The 19,819-nt window shown below is 34.4% G+C and overlaps 1 protein-coding gene across 1 annotated transcript in view; it reads right to left on the bottom strand.

Moving 5' to 3' along the window:
- TCF12 (transcription factor 12) overlaps positions 1-19,819 on the bottom strand; it is a 377,803-nt gene that overhangs the window by 23,485 nt on the left and 334,499 nt on the right. The window contains 4 exon segments of the mRNA XM_028505802.2: positions 989-1,195; positions 1,932-2,003; positions 2,998-3,071; positions 11,839-11,917. Of these exon segments, the coding sequence (XP_028361603.1) occupies positions 989-1,195; positions 1,932-2,003; positions 2,998-3,071; positions 11,839-11,917 (432 nt within the window).

The following is a 19,819-nucleotide window of genomic DNA, read 5'->3' as shown; positions in this document are numbered from 1 at the left end:
GGGGGTGTGCAAGAGGCAACCAATTGATGTATCTCTAGCACATTGATGTTTCTCTCCCTCCCTTCTCCTCTCTCTAAAAATACATAAAGAAATCTTTAAAAAATGAGTATAAATGGCTGTCTGACATGTGAGTATAAAAATCTGGAACCAATCCTATTTTACAGAACACAAGCTTTCAGCATTTGGGGCACCTAATTATTTTTATGACAGGTGAGTTTTGGCCTTGATCACATGGCTTACAGCTAAAAATGTTTCATGGGAGAACATTTCACAACATGCAATGAATCCTAAACACCATGCCATAAACATGCAAACACACGGTATCAGTTAAATAGCAGGTTCAAAAAGAGCTTTATTCCTTTAAAGATAATTTGGATAAAAAATGTAAGATACTTGACATAAAATTTTTGATATGCGTAGCTATAGAATTTTACTTTTTTCCTCTTTACAGAATTACCATGTTTTTAAAAAGGTGGACTGAATTATTTTATTCTCTTTGGGGATTAATCTAAAATTGTTTCCTTTCATTGTCACTTAAATTACAGCCATTCTTAAAATTACCCCCACATTTTCTCTTTGGGAATAAAGCTTAAAGATGGACCTGTACAAATAATTTCACATCCCTTCTGATATTGAAGGCTGAGAAGAGAGCCCTTGAAATCCAATTTTGCCTCACTGCTTTTGCTATTCAGACTTCCTACACACTATTTCAAGGCAAAAACTGTTCTGCCAATTACTATGCACTTAGAAAAAAATCCAAGTTTAACCTAAAACGATCTCATAGGAAGTTTCTGCTTTTTGCACATGATCATAGCAGGATTTTAAGGGCCAATGGTCAGCCAATGACCCTGTCCAGGACAGTAGAGGAAATTCTTAAAAGCCACTCTACTTCTCCACAAAAAGAAGGCCCCTCTTCCCCAAGTATTTCATGAAAAACAGTTAGGGCAATAGGCTTTGGAAGTTATAAAAAAGATGAGCACTATTTTACCATTGAAGCAGATCGACTGCTTGAAACAAGGCTTGATCCACCATAGTTTGAACTGAGGCTTCCAATTGGTGCATTGTGGGATGGTCCCAATAAACTATGTATATCACTGTGACCAGCAGGCAAACTGGTGGAAGGTCCCACAGCATGGTTCCGTAGCACATGGATAGCATCATCCAGTCTGTCTAAACGATCTTCCATTCGAGATTGCTGGAGTGATTGAAAAAAGACATGGGGGTTACCGCTGGTAACTGTTAAATTCATTAAACTTCTATTTCCTACTTTGGGATACATGGAAGACAGCAAATAAACTGTAGTATCAAGTAGCTTCAAAAGTGACTACCTGCACTACAAATCAACAAAAAAAGTAGAATAGTCTAAATTAACAAAGCTTCAGAAACAAATAGCTGCTTCATCAATTTACCAATCTATCATGAGGTTACTTCTTTTAGTTTATGAAAGATGAATGCTATTGTACTACTGTATCTATTACTCAGTTATAGCTGATAAAAGAAGATAACTTGTACTTTAATACTGATCTTTGAAATAAGGACAATTTGGGGACACATCCTCAAGTCTATTAAGTTGTAATTTTGTTTTAAGTGAATAAAGCATACCTATCTGAAATAGTGAACACATCCAAATATCCTTTTTCATAAAACTGAGGAAATGATACTGTCTGTGGATATACACATGCCCCATACACAAACATATTAGAATTTTTAAAATCAAAAGCACATGCCAGTAGAGCTCTTTAAAAAAGAATCATTCTCAACAACATAAGAGAACAAAAGTCTATTCTTAAAACACTCCTACAAAAATGAAAATAGTCATTGTTTGATTTTAAAAGACTTTGGAGTCTGTACAGGCTTGAAGATTCTAAATAGATAATAGGAATTATAATGAAATGAAACAGAAAAAAGGCACCATCTAAAAGAAATAGTACCTCACAGACATCCTTTAAGAAGGACATTGCATCTTGCAAATGCTCGTGAAGTTGCTGCTCAACTCGATTTTTCTGGCAAAGTCAAGACAGAACAGGAGGCAAAGCACAGGTTAAGATTAACTCCAAAAGAGATGAGGAAATAGCTGATGTGCATGTCTGCATAACATGTTAGTAAAGTTAACGCAGAGACCTGTGAGATCTACTTGTATTAAGGTATGAGAAGGCTGAAATTTAATAGCGAAGTTATAAGGTTAGCATCTAAATAGCACAAATTGCTTATATGTGCTTGCAAAATATGCGAGAAGAAAACTTTCCTCTAATTTAATATATTCTGTTAGTCACAGAAAAATAACTTTTTTATCTGCAACCTGGAATTACTGAATGATAGCATGACTTGGCATTCTATGAAGTCATCCTTATTTTGTTTTTATAATATTTTGTAATTCTGTGGTAAGCACAGAAAAGCAATAGTAGTTAACATTCAACCACAAATTCTTCACGCTCAATACCTAGACAGGCTCCTTTATTCTACTGCTTTGTTTGTTAAATAACATTTTTGCTTGTGTAATTTACACATTCTTTAAAAAAATCATGAGAAATAATCTTCATGACTAAAATAACTGCTATTACATTTTAAATTTTTACTGGAAATGTAATAAACTATACATCATATGAGAAAGAGTAAAATGCAACCATTTTCCATTGCTGGACTAATTTTCTTGCTTTTATTTGGTCTGTGTGTGTCTTTTTAAAGTTTCCTCTTATACATAAATGCAAAAGTATAGAAAAACGAAGCCCTAAATTTTTCAGAGAAACAAAAATCTCATAACACTATTTTAACTCCAGCTGTCCTTAGACCAGAATCTTGATGTCCCAAAGAACAGATGGCAAAGGCACACCCAAAGTCTTATATTGTTCAACTAAACCAGGCCACTTGTTAGCAAAGAATTCGTGTGCAATGCTATCCTACTGTTTTTTCATTGTTACTCAAGGTTTACTGAAGGAAAACAAATGAACTGCATACTATCAGATGAAAGCAACCTATATGTTTCTAAGAGGCCCTTACCAGGGAGTGAAGTGAGTTTTCATAGCTAGGAGATGAAGGAGCTTGCCCTCCAGGTCTGGGCCACTGACTGGTACCTGTAAAACATAACCCAAAGCACCCATACATCTTGGTTATTAGCTCAGTGTTCTTGATAATGTTCTGAAGGAAAAGGTAGAGACATTCATTGACTGTACTTAAAATTACATGAAAATTTTTGTTCGGCTTTCAGCATAGCATTGGCTCCTTATAAGCCCAACACATTAAAAAAATCTTTTTCATTAATACAACAGTGCAGGGAGTTGAGAAAACAAAGAGGGAAAAAACTATACTTTAAAACATAACTACTTTTTATGCTTGTATATTCTTTAGACAATCAGTATGCACACATATCTTCAGAAATGTACTTAAAGTATACATAATTTAAAATTCTGTACCATCTATGGTTTTACATAGTCTTTAAAATAATGCTATTAATGACCAACTACATTAATATGCATCTGGTTCTCATCACAGTTTGCTTAATCACCATCACCTCACTGCTGGACATTTTGGTTGCTTTCCATTGGCTATTATGAATAGTAATGAATATTACTATGTTATGAATGGTAAATGGGGAACATGTCTTGAATATAAGTAGCATTCTAACTTAAAAGGCATGAATATATTTATGATCCTTAATTCACAAGGTTAAATTGCTTTCTAAAGGGTCATATTATCTTGTGTCTTTAGTAATGCACAAATGCACCACTTTTAAAGGACTGCAAATGCATTTAGGATTATCTGTTAAAAATTTTCCCAACAGCCCTTACTGGGAAGGCTCAGTAGGCTGGGCATTGTCCAACAAACTGAAAGGTTACTGGTTTGATTCCCAGTCAGGGCACATGTCTGGGTTGTGGTCCATCAATGTTTTTCTCCCCATCTCTCTAAAAATAAATAAATAAAAAATCTTAAAAATTTCCCCCCAACATAATTTATACCACAGCATACTATTTAATTTGGAAATATCATTGTAAAAGTTGTTAAATTTTGTTTATTCTTTAATTTTAGGAAAGTACCAATATAACAAAAAATGAAGACAAAAAAAGAAAGGATACAAGTTCAGTGTAGAAAGAATAAAAAGGGGAAAAAATAAAAATAAAGGGATTAATTTATCCATGGGTTGAGAACACAGAGTTTTAATGGACTTGCCAAACAGCTTTAAAAGGAAAAAGAACAATTGATCAAAAATCTTAACTATTTCATGATAGTGCATTTGAAAATTATTTATAGAAAACAATATATATTATTGTTCTTAATAAAAGCTTTAGCGACGGTTCAGATTATATATGAAACCTGAAGTTGTCAAAGTTACAGGTTTACTTAATTTGTTTCACTTATTGCTAAATTAACTACATTCTATTGGAGCCTGTTGTTGCAGGTTAATTTGCCACACTTAGGAAACTGAAAACTTATGGTAAAGTGAAACTATTAATAGTTCAACTTAGCTGAATAACACAGTAACTATTACTATCAATCATATATATTTTTGCAAGTTGAAAAGTTGAATACAGAGATTCTTTAAAAAAATTCATTTATTTAATTTTAGAGAGGGTAAGGGAGAAAAAGAGAGGGAGAGAAACATTACTGTGGGAAATGTTGATTAGTTGCCTCTTGCATGCCCCCAACCAGGGACTTGGCCCACAACCTGGGCATGTGCCTTGACCTGGAGTTGAACCGGGGACCTCTCTGTTTGAGGGCCAATGCTCAACACAGAGCCATAGCAGTCAGGCTGGATACATAGATTCTTAATAACCTGATTATATTTCACAATTGATTACATATACTGTTGTGATCATAAAGCTCTTAAATTCTAAAATTGTAAGAAAAGGGTATATGTTATATACTTCATCAGCTAATCTTTTTTTTACTTGTAAGCAAATTACAAATTATTTTGACACCCAATAAAGGCATCCTACTAGACATACAAAGTAATCATAATTCAACTACACAAATTAAGGGCAATCTAAAAGTGCTCATTAAAACAGAAGCTTATAGACTAATTTTATAATTAACAAGTAGAATTTAGCAATCAGAAAAATCTAGTAACTGACTACATGAAGAATTCATAAAAAATCAACCAGCCAACTTTTTTTCTTTTTTAAAGATTTTATTTATGACATGGGAAGGGAGGGGGAAAGAGAGGGAGAAACATCAGATTATGGTTGCCTCTTATACTTCCCCTACGGGGACCTGGTCTTCAACCTAGGCATGTGCTCAGACTAGGAACTGAACCAGCAACCCTTTGGTTCACAGGACAGCACTCAATCCACTGAGCCACACCAGCCAGGGCCTCAGCCAACTTTTATTACTGATTTCAGTGCATTAATGTCAAAGCACTGATATACAATTATGAATTTTTATGTAAATAAGAGGTTAATAATCTATTTTGAAAAAAAAAACCACCCCTAAATTATTTTAAGAAGTTTCCCTTCATGTTTACAATATTTCATTTTCATTTTGCTTCATCTTTCCCAATATGAGTGGGTTAGCTGGGAACAGAAGCCTCATCAAGTTTTTAAATCTGTGTGAAATATTAATTAAAGTTTTATGTTAAACACTTCAGAATTGTTAGAACATGTTTTGTAAAACATGCAATTTTTGTGTTTCTTTTGCATGCAATTTTTGTTCCTTCACTAGCTTGTGCTGAATAATAAGAGGTGTGCACTGAATTACTCAGATAAGAAATCAGCTAAATTCATTATTTTTTTATAGTTACATGAAGAAACTATGCTAAGGTCCATTTCTGAAGTGCATTTCATTACACTGGAAAAGTATACATACACTCAAAACTATTTTATTTTTATTATAGATGGGGCTACCCACCATGACATACTTGGTTAAAATAAAATACTAAACATGGCTAAATAATTGATATCTGTTGGAACTTCATATAAATGCCAAGTTATATTTCATGAAGAGAGCTCCTTGAACCCACTTGGTCATTTCAAAAATTCATGCTACTGGTCACAAAGAGGATGGCTGGATAGTTGGAGTTAGTTCACTAGAAGTCAATCCTATGCCTGGAAAAACTCTAAGAGGGGCGTGAAAATTTAGTGGATACTGGAAATTAGTGGAATTTCATTCTTGTTGATCTGTAATATTAATTAATTTTATAAATCCTGACTATAAAATACGAACGCACTTTTGTTTTGTTTTTAATCTGTCTTCCAAGGCCAATCAATGAGATAAAAAGATATAAAAGCACTCACTCCATAAGCCTAAAGGTCTTTTTGGCTATGGGATATTATTATTATCAGCATTTCTTCCTGATTTATTGTGTAATCAGCAAAGAAAAAAATACATACACTTTTACAACTTTGGTCCACTGATGGCTTACTAGCTATGGATGAAAACTTTGAGGCTGTGAAAGGAGTTCAAATTCTGGAAACAGACTATAATGCTAGCTAGCATAACTCTGACACTAGACAACTTTTTGTAAAAATTAGTACATGAATAAAATATGCAGATTAAATTTCAAATTACTGGTATCTCTAGCTTGTAATTGTCAACTGTAGCATCACTGTACAAATATGGAAAAACATAAGTAAGTGCAAAGGCTGAAACCTCAGAGGTTTCCTAGAGAATAGGATCCTGTCCCCATTCATTTCCTGTCACCTGCTACCTTGTCATAGACATATATAGAGGCTTTTTAAAAAAATACATTTAAAAAATTTTCAATTACTACTGACATATAATATTACACTTCAGGTGTACAACGTAGTGATTAAACATTTATATAACTCACAAGGTGGTCACCCCAATAAGTCTAGTACTCATATGACATCATACGAGGTCTGTCCAGAAGTATCCAGCCATGTAATATGAAAAATAGAGACATCTACTGAAGAAGATACAAGATACAAGAAACACTGTACAAAGGACAATGACACCTCAATTTCTTCAAGGTACCTTGGTACCTCACACAGTTTTCCCAGTTGCCATCAGCTGTCCCCACAGTCTAATATCTCTTCCCTTTCAAAGGTGATTTTGGTTTTGGAAAAAGCCAGAAGTTGCAGTGTGCCAAACCTGGGTGATCTGATGTTTCGCCAACAAATTCTACATGAGATGGGATGCAGGAGAGTGCATGTTGTCATGATGAAGCTGCCAATCACCAGTTGCCCAGAGCTGTGGCCTTCTGAATCATCTGAATAGTTTCCGCAGAGGAATATCCAAGCTTAATGTAAAATTTGATGCAGATTCGTTGCTCTGCTTGCTCAGTCATTTTGAATGCGATGGCCACACAGTACACATGTTCACTTAATGGTGTCTACTGTTCCCACTGACTAGTACAGTGAAGTTGTCACTGTTCACACATACGCATTCCAGTCCACTCTCCTTGGCTGCCAGGTTACACTGACACTGCACAAATCATTCTCATATTAACAATGGCTGAACTTTTTCTGGACAGACCTCGTATATAGTTTGTACAATATTACTAACTATATGCCCTATGCTTGTACTTTACATCCCCATGACTGTTATTATAACTGGCAATTTATATACATCTCAATCTCTCCACCTCTGCCCATCCCACAAATCTGGCAACTATCAAAATATTCTCTGTATCCAAGAGTTTGTTCATTTACTTTGTTCTTTAGATTTCACATGTAAGTGAAATCATACGCTATTTATCTTTCTCTGTTTGACTTATTTCACTTAGCATAATGCCCTTATAGAGGTTTTGGGTGTCTATTTCCTTGTATTAGACATAAGCTTTCAATTATTTATGTAGTTAATTTCTGTAATTGCCCTGGGCTTTTTAGTGAGCACCCCAAAGAGATAACTTTTATCCAAGAAGAATTAAATACATCTATTTGATATTAAAATTTATTGATCATTTCCAGAAAACAAGCCAGCTGGGTGACTAGGAAAACAAAATCAAATTATTTGGCTAGAAAACCTGGAAAGACTTTCTTTGGCCTCTAGATCTAAAATTCACCCAGTGTTCCTGATCTGTTCTTAAATCTGAGTGGAACTTAGCAACTGTGTTAGGTTCAATGCTGGCCAATGAGTACTTCATCTAATAAAACTGGTTAATAAATTTATAGAATGGATACTAACACTTTGTGGCTGAAAGAAATTCTTAGGACCATTTACCATGAATTTTCTTATTTTGTTAGCTGTTTCCCTTTGTTTCACCTTTAATTCAAACTTTCATGAGATTCCCCCATGCTAAGAAAGGCTGGATAATCCTTAATGCAGCATTTAGTGCTCTGCATTCCACAACCAGGTCCTAGCCAACATTACCACCTTAGTTCCTCACACATTCGTAAGTGAAGAGTTTATAATCAGTCATCTCAATGGCTCTAAATGAATAGGTCATGTACTTTCTTACACTGGTATCTTTGTTATGCTTTTCCATTTATAATGAGAAACTACTATTCACCAGTACTATTTACTACTATTTAGTAAAATATTATTAAAAATGGTAATATTTTAAAATACTACTCTCTTCATGAAGTCTCTGGAGTGTTCTTCTTTAAATACCTTACTGATTAACCAAAACTGAGGGATTCTTTCTTTCCTTTCTCCCTTTCTCTTTATTTACTTATTTATTTATCTTTAATCCTCACCCAAGGATATGTTTTTTTATTGATTTTTTAGAGAGAGGAAGAGGGAGAGAGAAACATTGATCAGTTGCCTCCCATATGTGTCCTGACTGGAGATGGAACCTGCAACCTTTTGGTGCATGGGATGATGTTCCAACCAACTGAGCCAACTGACATGGGCTCCCTCTCTATTTTTATTGTGAATATTCTGAAGATTGCTACTGAGTACTGAAATTATTAAACTTTTATTCATTTATATTCCAGGAGATAAAGAAAACCAAAACACGGTTATGCTTATTTGCTTTCCAAGTTCCCTTAGTAAACACATTCTATTAACTCAAATATTCATGTCTTTTCCCAAATGACAACTCTAATAGACATAGCTGTTCTTCTCCTCTACCCCCCTGCCAGAGTCCTGATTTTGTTCAGAAGGGGTGTATGTGTATGTCTATCCTTTCTAGTGTGAACTGGGAAAAAGTAATTATATTCTTGCCTCGTGGGATAAATCTCACAGCTAAGATAACATGGTGGTCCCATGCAGATCAACTGTGTTAGGTTCAATGCTGGCCAATGAGTCATGAGAGGAAATCTGTTAAAGAGGTTTCTGGAGAAAGATTCTTAAAAGACAAGGAAAGATGTTTTTTTTTTCCTACTGGATATTGTTATGTCTTCACGTGGGGCCTTGAATTGTTATCATGGCACAAGCCTGAGGAAGAAATTGCAAAGCAGTAGAGCAGAAGTTCTGACTACTAGTCCAAGAACTTGCTCTGTAATGGGTTTCTTGTCATATAAGATAACCAATCCCCTTATTATTTAAGCTAGCTGAGACAAGAGTTTCTCTTTTTTTTCCAGCCTAAAGCACCCTAAATGATACAATATCACATGCATTCTTGGCCTGAAAATGTCCCAACGAAAATGGTTAGGATTTAAGAAAAAATGAAGATAGCCTTAGAAGTTGTGTGGCTCTAGTACCTGTTAATGCTTATAAGGCCTGTGTTCAGTCTGGCTGATGAGGCATAAGGAATAGGGCAGGTGTAGAGAACACAGAGTGGCCAGGATTTTTTTATTTTTGAAAACAGGCCACTACCACATAAAATACGTAACAATTTCTACATTATAGGGGAGCTATGGTTTGTTCCATCTTTTATTTTAAAGATTTTATTTTATTTTTAGAGAGAAGGGAAGGGAGGGGGGGAAAGGAAAGAAACATTGAATGGTTGTTTCTCATATGCATCCCAACTGGGGGCCGTATCTGCAACCCAGGAAGTCCTGACCGGGAATCAAAGCGGCAATCTGGTTTTGCAAAAAGACTCCCAACCAAGTGAGCCACACTGGTCAGGGCTCTCCATCTTTTTCATTTTTCCTTTAGCTGTGAATACTTATCACATAGTGTTGCTTTCCTCTTTTTCCTCCTCCCTCTTCATCTCTGCTCTGTAAATTTGATGTGTATGCATATGCAGGTAAGTGGTGATAACAAGGGAACACTAGATATAGGAGATGGAAGATACACCTGCATAAAATCAGTAGTCAATTTGCCCTTTCAGCAGTATATAAAAATCTTTTTCTTTTATTGGACTGCTGGATTTAAAAAGCCTATTGATAGCTTCATTACACAATTCAACAGTCCACAGATTTTCATTAATAAGATGAATAAGGGAAAAAAGGATATTGCCCATTTAACATCAACTAAAGATAGAGGAGAAAATGTAAGACTCTATTTTGAACCTTTATTTTATGAAAAAAGTCTAAGTCTGATTTTCCATTTTACTGGTGTTGCTTCAAGGATTCTAAGCTCCTCTGTCACCTGCTTTCCCACCTAGTGTTAATGAAAACCAAAAGACACTTTTATAGCTATCTTACTAGGCAGTGGAGCTGAGGCAGCGGGAACATATAGTAAGGCCAATACAGTACCTCAGAGGAGAATGGGAAGCAGACTGTGGCAAAAAATGATACTGATAATTTCAGTAAAAACTCTGCAAGAGGGTGAGTAGGGTTTAAAGTTACATCATTCTTCCTGTAATTTCAGCTCTCTGTTAAACAACAACTTTAAGTCAATGGGTCTTTCATAGTTCAGTCTATACAGGGAACAGCTGTCAACTTTTACTAGACAGCTGAAGCCATGGTGTCTGAGAAAGTGGCAGAACTCGCTAATAGCTGAAAGCAGCTGCCAGCAGTTCATCATCTCCATACTCAAATGCCTTCTAGCAGAGTCACAAGGCACAAAGCACAGGTGATAGCCTGGGCCCTGATTTAAGAAATTCTTGAACAGTGAAAAAAGGCTTAACAACAACAAAGCCACATGGACTTAACTAATGGCTTGATAAGGAAAGAATTCATTTCTGAGGTCAACTGTTGGAGGAAATATGGTAATTTTTAATCCAGTAGCCTGACTAATATCTTTCCTCAGAACTAACACCTTTCTTCTTCAGCATGGTTTTCTCTAAAAACTGGTTAGAAAAAATAAAGTTTCAAGTTTTTAAATTATAGCTTAATAGATATTAAGCATTCTCCTGTAATTTTATTTATTTCTAATAAAGCAAAAATTCCTATTACAATAATAATTATACCTCAACACATTTCTATTATAGAATGGATATATCTGAAAACTTGTTAAAATTATGTGGGGGAAAGAAAAAAGGAAAACAAAGCAAATCTGAACCACTTATCTCTACTAACAAAATTTATCTATACATCAGAGTTCTTTTCTTAGCCAAGGAAAGAATGGAAGGAAGGGAGAAAGAACCGAAGGAAGGAAGGAAGGAAAGATTCCAACATCTTCTGCAGGTATTTATTTACATATATATGAGACAATAAGTTAATGGACCTAAAAATAAAGACAAATATCTAGTAGAAATGGTTACTGATTTTGAACCATATACATGGTACAAGGACATGCAGGAAACAAGGAAGAAGTTACATACTCTTAATAGATTATTTTGTTTCTTTTCTGTACTATCTTATAAAAAAACTTTTGATTTACCTCCATTTCCATATTTTACGTTCACCCAATTGCCCTGCCTTATTTTTATCTAACAACTATTCTGAGAAATTACCACAAATTATTTTACAAATAAGAAAAGATATAAACAAATAATTCAAACTAGCAAATATTTCAATATCCTTCAAAATGAGCTAAGGATGAAAGCTCTGTTTATATACTTTCTCAAATGCATTTTTCATTAATTTTTACTGGATTTTGTTTAAAAATTAACTTCAAATATTTCCAAGTAGCCCCATACATGTTATTAAGTAGTTAGATGAAACAAAAGCCTACCTGTGAGAGGTGAGGGTGATCCAACTGGCGTTGATGGATTTGATGGAAAACTACTGCTGGTATGGTCAGGAGAATAAATCTAACCAGAAACAACAAATATACACATATTAATATGTGCCAACAGCAAAATTTTAAATCCATTTGCATGGATTTATTTTTATAATCTAAGTTGACCATTCCTAAGACTCAGAGTGATAACCTATTTCATTAATTTTAGGACTATTCCATTACATAAGGCTATAAAAGACCAAGTTTTGAAACTAGGATTAAAAAGTATCATATACCTCTGACTGGTGTAGCTCAGTGGGTTGGGCACTGTCCTGCAAACCAAAAGGTCGCTGGTTCAACTCCCTGTCAGGGCACATGCCTGGGTTGCAGGCCAGGTCCCCATTGGGACCTGGGAGCATGTGAGAAGCAACTGATTCATGTTTCTCTTGCACAATATCAACATTTCTCTCCCTTTTTTTCTCCCTCCCTTCCCCCCCTCTAAAAATAAATAATTTTTTAAAAAAGTATTATACATATATCCCAATACAAGAGGAATAAAACAGATCATATCTATTTATTATCCTAGTTGAAAATAATTTAAAGTTTCTAATTTTAGAGTAAAAAGAGAAGTGAGTACAAAATAACAAATCTGATAAACAATCTTTCCAGAATATAAGTGACATCCATTAAAAATAAGTATTTCAGGAAACTATTAACTTATCTTTTGAAGAGAAGAATCTTTAAAAAGTTTTAAAAGTCAAAGAAAGTAATTTTTAAAGTTACCCCTTATGTTTCATTTAAAAAGTTCTCAGATCAACTACATTTTTGCCAATAGCACCAAGTGATATGTGAGCAGTGTAAAAAATCTAACTTGCTGTCAAAGGATATTTTGTCACCTTGGAAGAAAGTGAAAAAACCCTGAAAGTCCTTCAAAAAACATTCCCAAAATGATCGGTGGACTTGACTCCCTAACAGGTTTACTTTAAAGAAGATAACATATCTGTATGCAAATATTCTGGTGTTTCAGCCAATATTTTTATTGCACTACTTTATATTTATTTCATTATTTCTTAAAAATATGACAGAAATTTATTCAAGTTTATAATTAAACATTAAATATTTAAAATGTCTCCTTAATCCAGGCATTAAGGGTCCCTAGGAGATCTTTAGGATAATCCCATTCCCATAATCATCACAATAAATCATCTTCACATTTCAGTATTTAACTTAGGGCAGACAAATCAACTTATGTGGACAGACTATGGTTAAATATTTTAAAAAGAAAAACTACTCGTGGGTGCAAAGAGTCATCCAACAGAAATAACCTTGCTCTGAATAAGCGTAGAGCTCTAATGAATTTAAAGAGGCTCAAATTATGTTATACATGGAGTCTCAGAACTGGTTTTAAAGACAGTATAATATGCTGAAAAAGCCAGCTATTGGGACAGTCTCATATAAAGCAAAATTCCACAAATTATAATTGTCAAACATAACATTTTCATTTTTAAAAAAGACAACACTGATTAAATTGCAAGCAGCTAGACATTCTATTTGCCTTTGCATAGAAACAGGTATAGCTACCTCAAATAAAATACTCCAATGATGTCACTAAATTTTAATTGTAAATATCTTTAAACACCAACTCTCTCCAAGTAGCCAGATCCTAGAAGTTGTATATTTAAGTTAGAAAGCCATTTTGGAAAAAGCTAAGCTGTGAAGAAGACATTATGGGATGACAGTAATAGGGAGATAACATAAGATTAATATTGGTGGTCTTAAATTGTTACCTTTTAAAAAAGTCAGGGGACACATGTAAAAATTAGCTAATGACCAAATTTTGGTTCTCAGTGGCCAGCATACAGAGTAATTTATTTCAACCATATAAGTAAATTAGATCATCAAACTTCAACACAAACATATCCCCACACACCCCCTTTACTTTTATAAATCACTATTTCTCATGTTTAAGATTCAAATAATTATACATTTTATGAACTAATGCTAACTTTTATGAAATATGTCTTGATTATAATAATTGATAAGGGAGAGAAAGACTGGTAACACTGATGTTGGGTGGATGAGGAGGAAAGTTTCAATTCCATGTAGAACTTTGTCATAAAGTAGATTAAATGACTGGTTTTTAAATTTTCATGTCTGTAAGGATTAATAGCATGAAAGCACTGGAAAAATAGCATTCCCTCTCTGTCACACCTCCTTACATTAATTCCTAACTGTCCGAATTTGTGTACTACTTTATTATCACTCTCTTACCCTTTCCTCTATTAAAATGTATGCCCCAGAAAAGCAAGGACTTGGTCTTATTCAGACAAAATTTGAATTATATACAATCTGGAATAGTTTCAGATTCTTTGACAATGCTGGTAAATATATACGTTTTTGTTGAAAGAATATATGGTATCATCCTTGTGAGAAGTTAACATTTGAGTATTTCTTTTAGATTCTTGGTATATTTTCCTAGATCCCATCCCTCTTTTACTCTTCCAGTTCCCTTAATGTAGATTTCCCTAGAGCCCTAGTCTCAGTTTTATTTTCTGTTTATCTGTGTTTTATGTCTTGGTAAAATCATTTTTCACAAAGCATCAATATGATACCTCTGTGAATGACTCCTAGGTTGGCATCTCTATCCTCATACTGATTGCTGGACTTCTCCATCTGGACCTATTGTTCTTCCATCTCAAGCTCAGTATGTCCAAACCCAAACTTTCATCACTGCCCAAGCTCCCTACCTTTCCCATCTCTTCTGTTTTCTCTGCCTCAGTTAGTACCACCCTTTTTATGGTGGTGAGAACCACTTTATCTCTTTCTTCCTTTCCCCTGTCCCTCCATGCTTCCCACCATAGATTCCACAATTCTACAGTTCAGGCACATGTCATTCTCAGTGCCATGACACTTCAAACCTTTACTAGAACTTGTGGTTAAATTATTTAAATCTTGATATTCCTGGTTATTCCCTGCTCCTTTCATCCCATACATAATTGCTTAAGCTGTTGTCCTCAGTTCTGAACAGTTGAATGTGATGGAGTGCTACCTACTGCGTACTATAAAACAGAAGGACATTTGATGTCTTTCATAACCTAGTCACAAAAATACCTCTACAGTTTTACCTACATATAATATGTATAACCCTATAATCCAGACAAAATGTATTTTTTCCTCATTTTCTGAACACAGCTTATCCTTTCAAAATGCCTGTTTCTTAACTTCTCAGTGATGGAATTCCATACCACATCAAAGCACAGCTCAAATGTCAATCCCTTATATGCTTAGAATAACCTATACTTCTTTTTGGCCTTTTACTTCACACTGTGTGTTACATTAATATTTCCTGTAGGCTGGCTGTCCTTTTCTCCTTGAATGTAAGTTCTTCGAAGGCAGGGACTTTATGTTGTTCAACACTGAATCCATTCTTGTTTGTCACTGTCATGTAAAAGTAGGTTCTTGATATTTTTTTAAATACTTGAACGATTAAACTGCACGTAGAATTTACTATACTACTTTTTGATTAAAAAAGCAGGACTCAGTAAGTGGTGGTGTTTATCTTAGTATTTATGCAATCAGGTTCTGTAACACAAATACCAAAAGGGTTAAAAAGATCTTATTTTTTATAAAGATGAATTTACTTACAAATCAGTTTTATGGTGGAAGCTTTGAGAACAATATAATGATGTTCCACTATTTCTGAGAATTACTACTGATGTACTAAATGTCCACACCACATTGTTAGGCAGGTGTGAGCTTTTAAGGGTAAAAGTAAACTATCAATATTTATTCTCCTTGATAATTTTGCCTTAGTGTTGCATAATCCCTAACTAAGTCAAGGACTAGTGACAACTTCTTTATCTCAAAAAAAGAAGAGGTTATACTTTAGAGTTACATTCTACTACTTTGCAATGACTTAGCAAAATGTTCTGATGCTGTATATAAAATAAATGTGAGCTTTTAAAAATTATCATGCAAACAGAAGCAGTACCAAACATGTATCAAATAAAAAAACAATTTCTGGTGTTTTTTTCAAAAGCAGCTTCTCCATTTGTACAATAAAAGCCATTTTATTAATTCACCTATCACAATCTCTGGTTCTACTCTTTCCTAAACTAAGGTGATGACAAACAGAATTGCTATTAATACTTTTCCTGAACTGACAGAGAGCCTGGCAAATTATAGGACTTTTTCTTATCCCTTTTACTTTCATAAAAAGAATGTGTATGTGGAGAGAGGTGGAGCAGCACATTAAAAAGGCAAAATAACACAGCCTTTTAGATCACAGGTCATTTCATTAAACTTCACCTCTGCATGTTTATTGTATTACCCAAATAACACACAAATTATACTTTATTCTAGAAATTCATAGAAATTGTGTTACTTTAAGAAATTCTAAACATAAGGTCTTATTTCACAGAGAGCATTCTAAATGAGGAACACATTACCTTTTGTGCTTTTTTGACCTTAAAGAACTCTTACACTGATGTTTGAAAGGGAAAAAAAGTCAGTCATTTAAAAAATAGGAATGGGAGTGATTTAGAATTTAGAACATAAACACAAAGTAAGAACTCATTCTGCATGCAGCCATGGTCCTTGTACTGTTAAATGACCAATGATGAATAACTCCCAATACCTTCTGCCAGGCTTAAACGGTAATATGCCTCATTTTACTGCAACAAATGAGGCTCCTCCTCCTATCAGTCATGGTCCATTCCAATCAGCAGGGTGCCAATAAGCCAGAGGGTTATGAAAAGGGCCTCAGACAAAAAAGAAACAATAGAGAGCTTCCAAGCCCAACCTTGGAACTGTGAGACCAATTTTTTAAACACTACAGTGCACATTTCAGTTAATCTTTATTATGCTAATGTTATTGAGTCTAAGGCACAAAGAAACTTATTTCATGAATTACTTTTAAACGTCAACTTCCCCAAATTTTCTTTTCTTTTGTTAGAGACTGCTGACCATTTAACTATCCAGATTAAAACTCTCTCTTCTTTGCTCTGAAGAAATCGAAACATAAATTATCACAAAGAAGTCTGATATAATCAACAAAGTTAAACAGTTCTCTTGTTTGATCTCTTCTAAATTAAAGACCAAGTGTTTTGATATGGTATTAAGCACTGAAATAAACCAGATGTTTCTTCCTCTATATAACTCTCCATGGGCACAATCTTAAAGGGTTATTGTCTGGCAAATGTTCAGGGAAACACATCAGAAATGGCACAAATACCCAGATTTTCCTTTCCTTCTATCTACTCTAGTTTATTATCTAAACTAATGCATAATCCACAGGGCTTTGGGAACTTTGTGTAAATACTTTCATGTACAATTCTCTTGCTAGCTATCCTGAGATTAAGACCACAATTATCCAGGCTTAAACCTAAAATAAAGGAACCTTTGCAAATGTATTATCTGGCTTTACATGTTTAATCACACAGGATTTTGTGTGCTCTTTAATACCTAAACTGAAGAACAAAGGTTGTACCCTCTGATGTTTCACACATGAAAGACCTGCTAAGATATATATCAGACAATTGGGACGCTAGAAATATCTTCTAATGATAATAGGATGGCGTTTCTCCATCTAAAACTAGATGCTATTTTAAACACGCCATTCTAAAGAACTTAAAATTTCAAAATACTCATGGTCACCATTTTCAAAGATCTGTAATATTGAACATAAAATTCTGGTATGTCAGACTCTTAAATGTAATCCTCATAAAATTCCTTCTCCTCATCTCTTCTAATCCTTCCTATCCCTAATGTAATGTTTTGCTTTTTCAGTTTTGTTTTCTGAGAGCACTAAAGTGAATGTGAGTCTGTAATGGAGTTAGGGAAAGAATGTATTTGGGGGAGGTGTCCGGTGGGGAGGGGAGCAGCAGATGGATTGAAGGAAGGGATTTGAAGTGTGCAGACTATGGCATGCAGTGATGGAGCAGATGGAATGCATCACCATCAGCTATGACAGAAATGATTTATGGAATGACCTGGCTGCTCCTGCCTAGTAACAACATAAGATGACAGAGCTGAGTTTCCATGACAACCAAAGCCCACCCACTAACTAGATTAAACATTCTTCCTGGCTTCCACTCACACTAATTGGGATTTTTCTTTTCCAAATGCCAACTGATTGGTTCATATGCTGGTTATAATATGGGAAAATAGTCAAGGACTTGAAGGGTAACTGAAAAAGAGCTTGAAGGACCACTGAGAACACCACAAATTCTAGCCTACCTGAATGCCAAGATTCCTATACATAAATTTTCTTTGAAAAAAAAAAAAAAAACACCAAAAAAAACACACAAAAAACTTTTGAGGGGGAAAAAAAGCCCCTGAAATGCAGGTTATATTTTTAAAAGTTCCCACCTAGTATTGAAGGCTCAAATATTATTTGTCTTCCTACCTGTGAAATATATGCTACTGATTCTTTCAGAAACAGAAATAGGCAAGCCAATCAAATACCTGGGAAGCCTTCAAATTTAACATTAAAGAATCACTGTCATCCTCAGTAGGTAGTTTTCATCAGGTGGCAATAAAGCAACACAACTGCCTTTAATCCACATCATCCTGTGAAACAACTCACTGTAGCACTGCTATTTCTGGAAGAACAGAGTAGTAAAGCTCATCAGATCAGGGTTCTCATCTAATATATATGGGCTTTACCCTTCCTAGCTTGGTGACTCCCTAGGGCAAGAGACTTAATCTTGCTGAGCTGAAGTTATTTAACCTTTTAAATCTTAGTTCCTCATCTGTAATATAGGGAAAATAATACCAACCTCACAGGGTTTTCTTGAGGACTAAATGAAAAAAGCATGTAAATATTTAGTATAGAGCCTAGCACCTAATAACCGCTCAAATTACAGATGATATTTTTGTGGGTATTGTTACCATCACCATTTTTGTTATATGATAAAAGACCGAATTCAACAAACAAACAGCTCTATTTTGTGCAGTGCTCCACTATGTGATAAGTTTGACTGGCTTCCCTTCTCAAGAAACTTATACTTGGTTCCAGAGAGTTTATTAACAGAAATCACATACAAAGAGGTTTACTTCCTCAAATGTTCAATAGTTGCTTCCTATTACCGATAATTAATTACTCTCACAGTAAATGGTGTACCCTTCCCATGAACAGCAATAAATGCGTTTGACGCATTTACTTCATAGAAAATATGAGACAGCTTTGTGGGAATTCTGAGAAGCATATCAATCAGGAGAAAGAGGGAAAAAAGAAAGGAAAGAAAAAGCCCAAGAAAAAACTTTAGGAAGTATAAAGAAGTGGTGCCTCTTTTCTAATAATTAGATTTGAAATCTTTGGGGATTGCTGATAAATGCTTTCATTCACCCCCAAAAAAATTATAAAAGAAGGGGATTTTAGTTTTAACATCTTAAGGGATCACATATTAAAACATATCATTGCTTTTATTAAAGCAAATCATTGCTTTGTTCATTAATGTCCTGATGTGATAAAAATTAGATGTTCAAGAAAATAGTATGGAATGCCTTTGAATCAGTTTTACTATTTTTAGCATGAATTCTTCAACGAATCTGGCTTTTGTGGGGAAGGCTCTCATTTCCTATTTCTTGAATGAATCAGTTGCAACATGATTATTTTTTGCTTTAAAAAACGTAAAATGCTTTCTGTCTCGAAAAAATCCTTATAAAAGCACTTCCTTCTCTGTAGCAGAAAAAATAACTGAGTTGTCTTTCTTGGTTCCACTTGACATTATGTTTAATGGGCCAACTCACTAAGTAATATTTGAAAACTAATAAACAGCTTTAATATCAATCTTGGAAATTTTGCTTTAGATTTTAAAATGTCCAAATTTCCTTGTATCTACATCTATTCCATTAAGACAGACATTTTAAATTGAAGTTAGAACGAATGGGCCTTGTGGGAAATATTCTCATGACTTATTTTAAGGACAGCATGAATTGATACAAACTGAGAATAATGCTAAATGAATAATGAAGTTGACCCCATTATAAC

This window comes from Phyllostomus discolor, chromosome 1 (genome assembly GCF_004126475.2).
Source record: "Phyllostomus discolor isolate MPI-MPIP mPhyDis1 chromosome 1, mPhyDis1.pri.v3, whole genome shotgun sequence".
In the NCBI taxonomy this organism is placed as follows: Eukaryota; Metazoa; Chordata; class Mammalia; order Chiroptera; family Phyllostomidae; genus Phyllostomus; species Phyllostomus discolor.
This window is presented reverse-complemented; position numbering and strand designations above follow the sequence as displayed.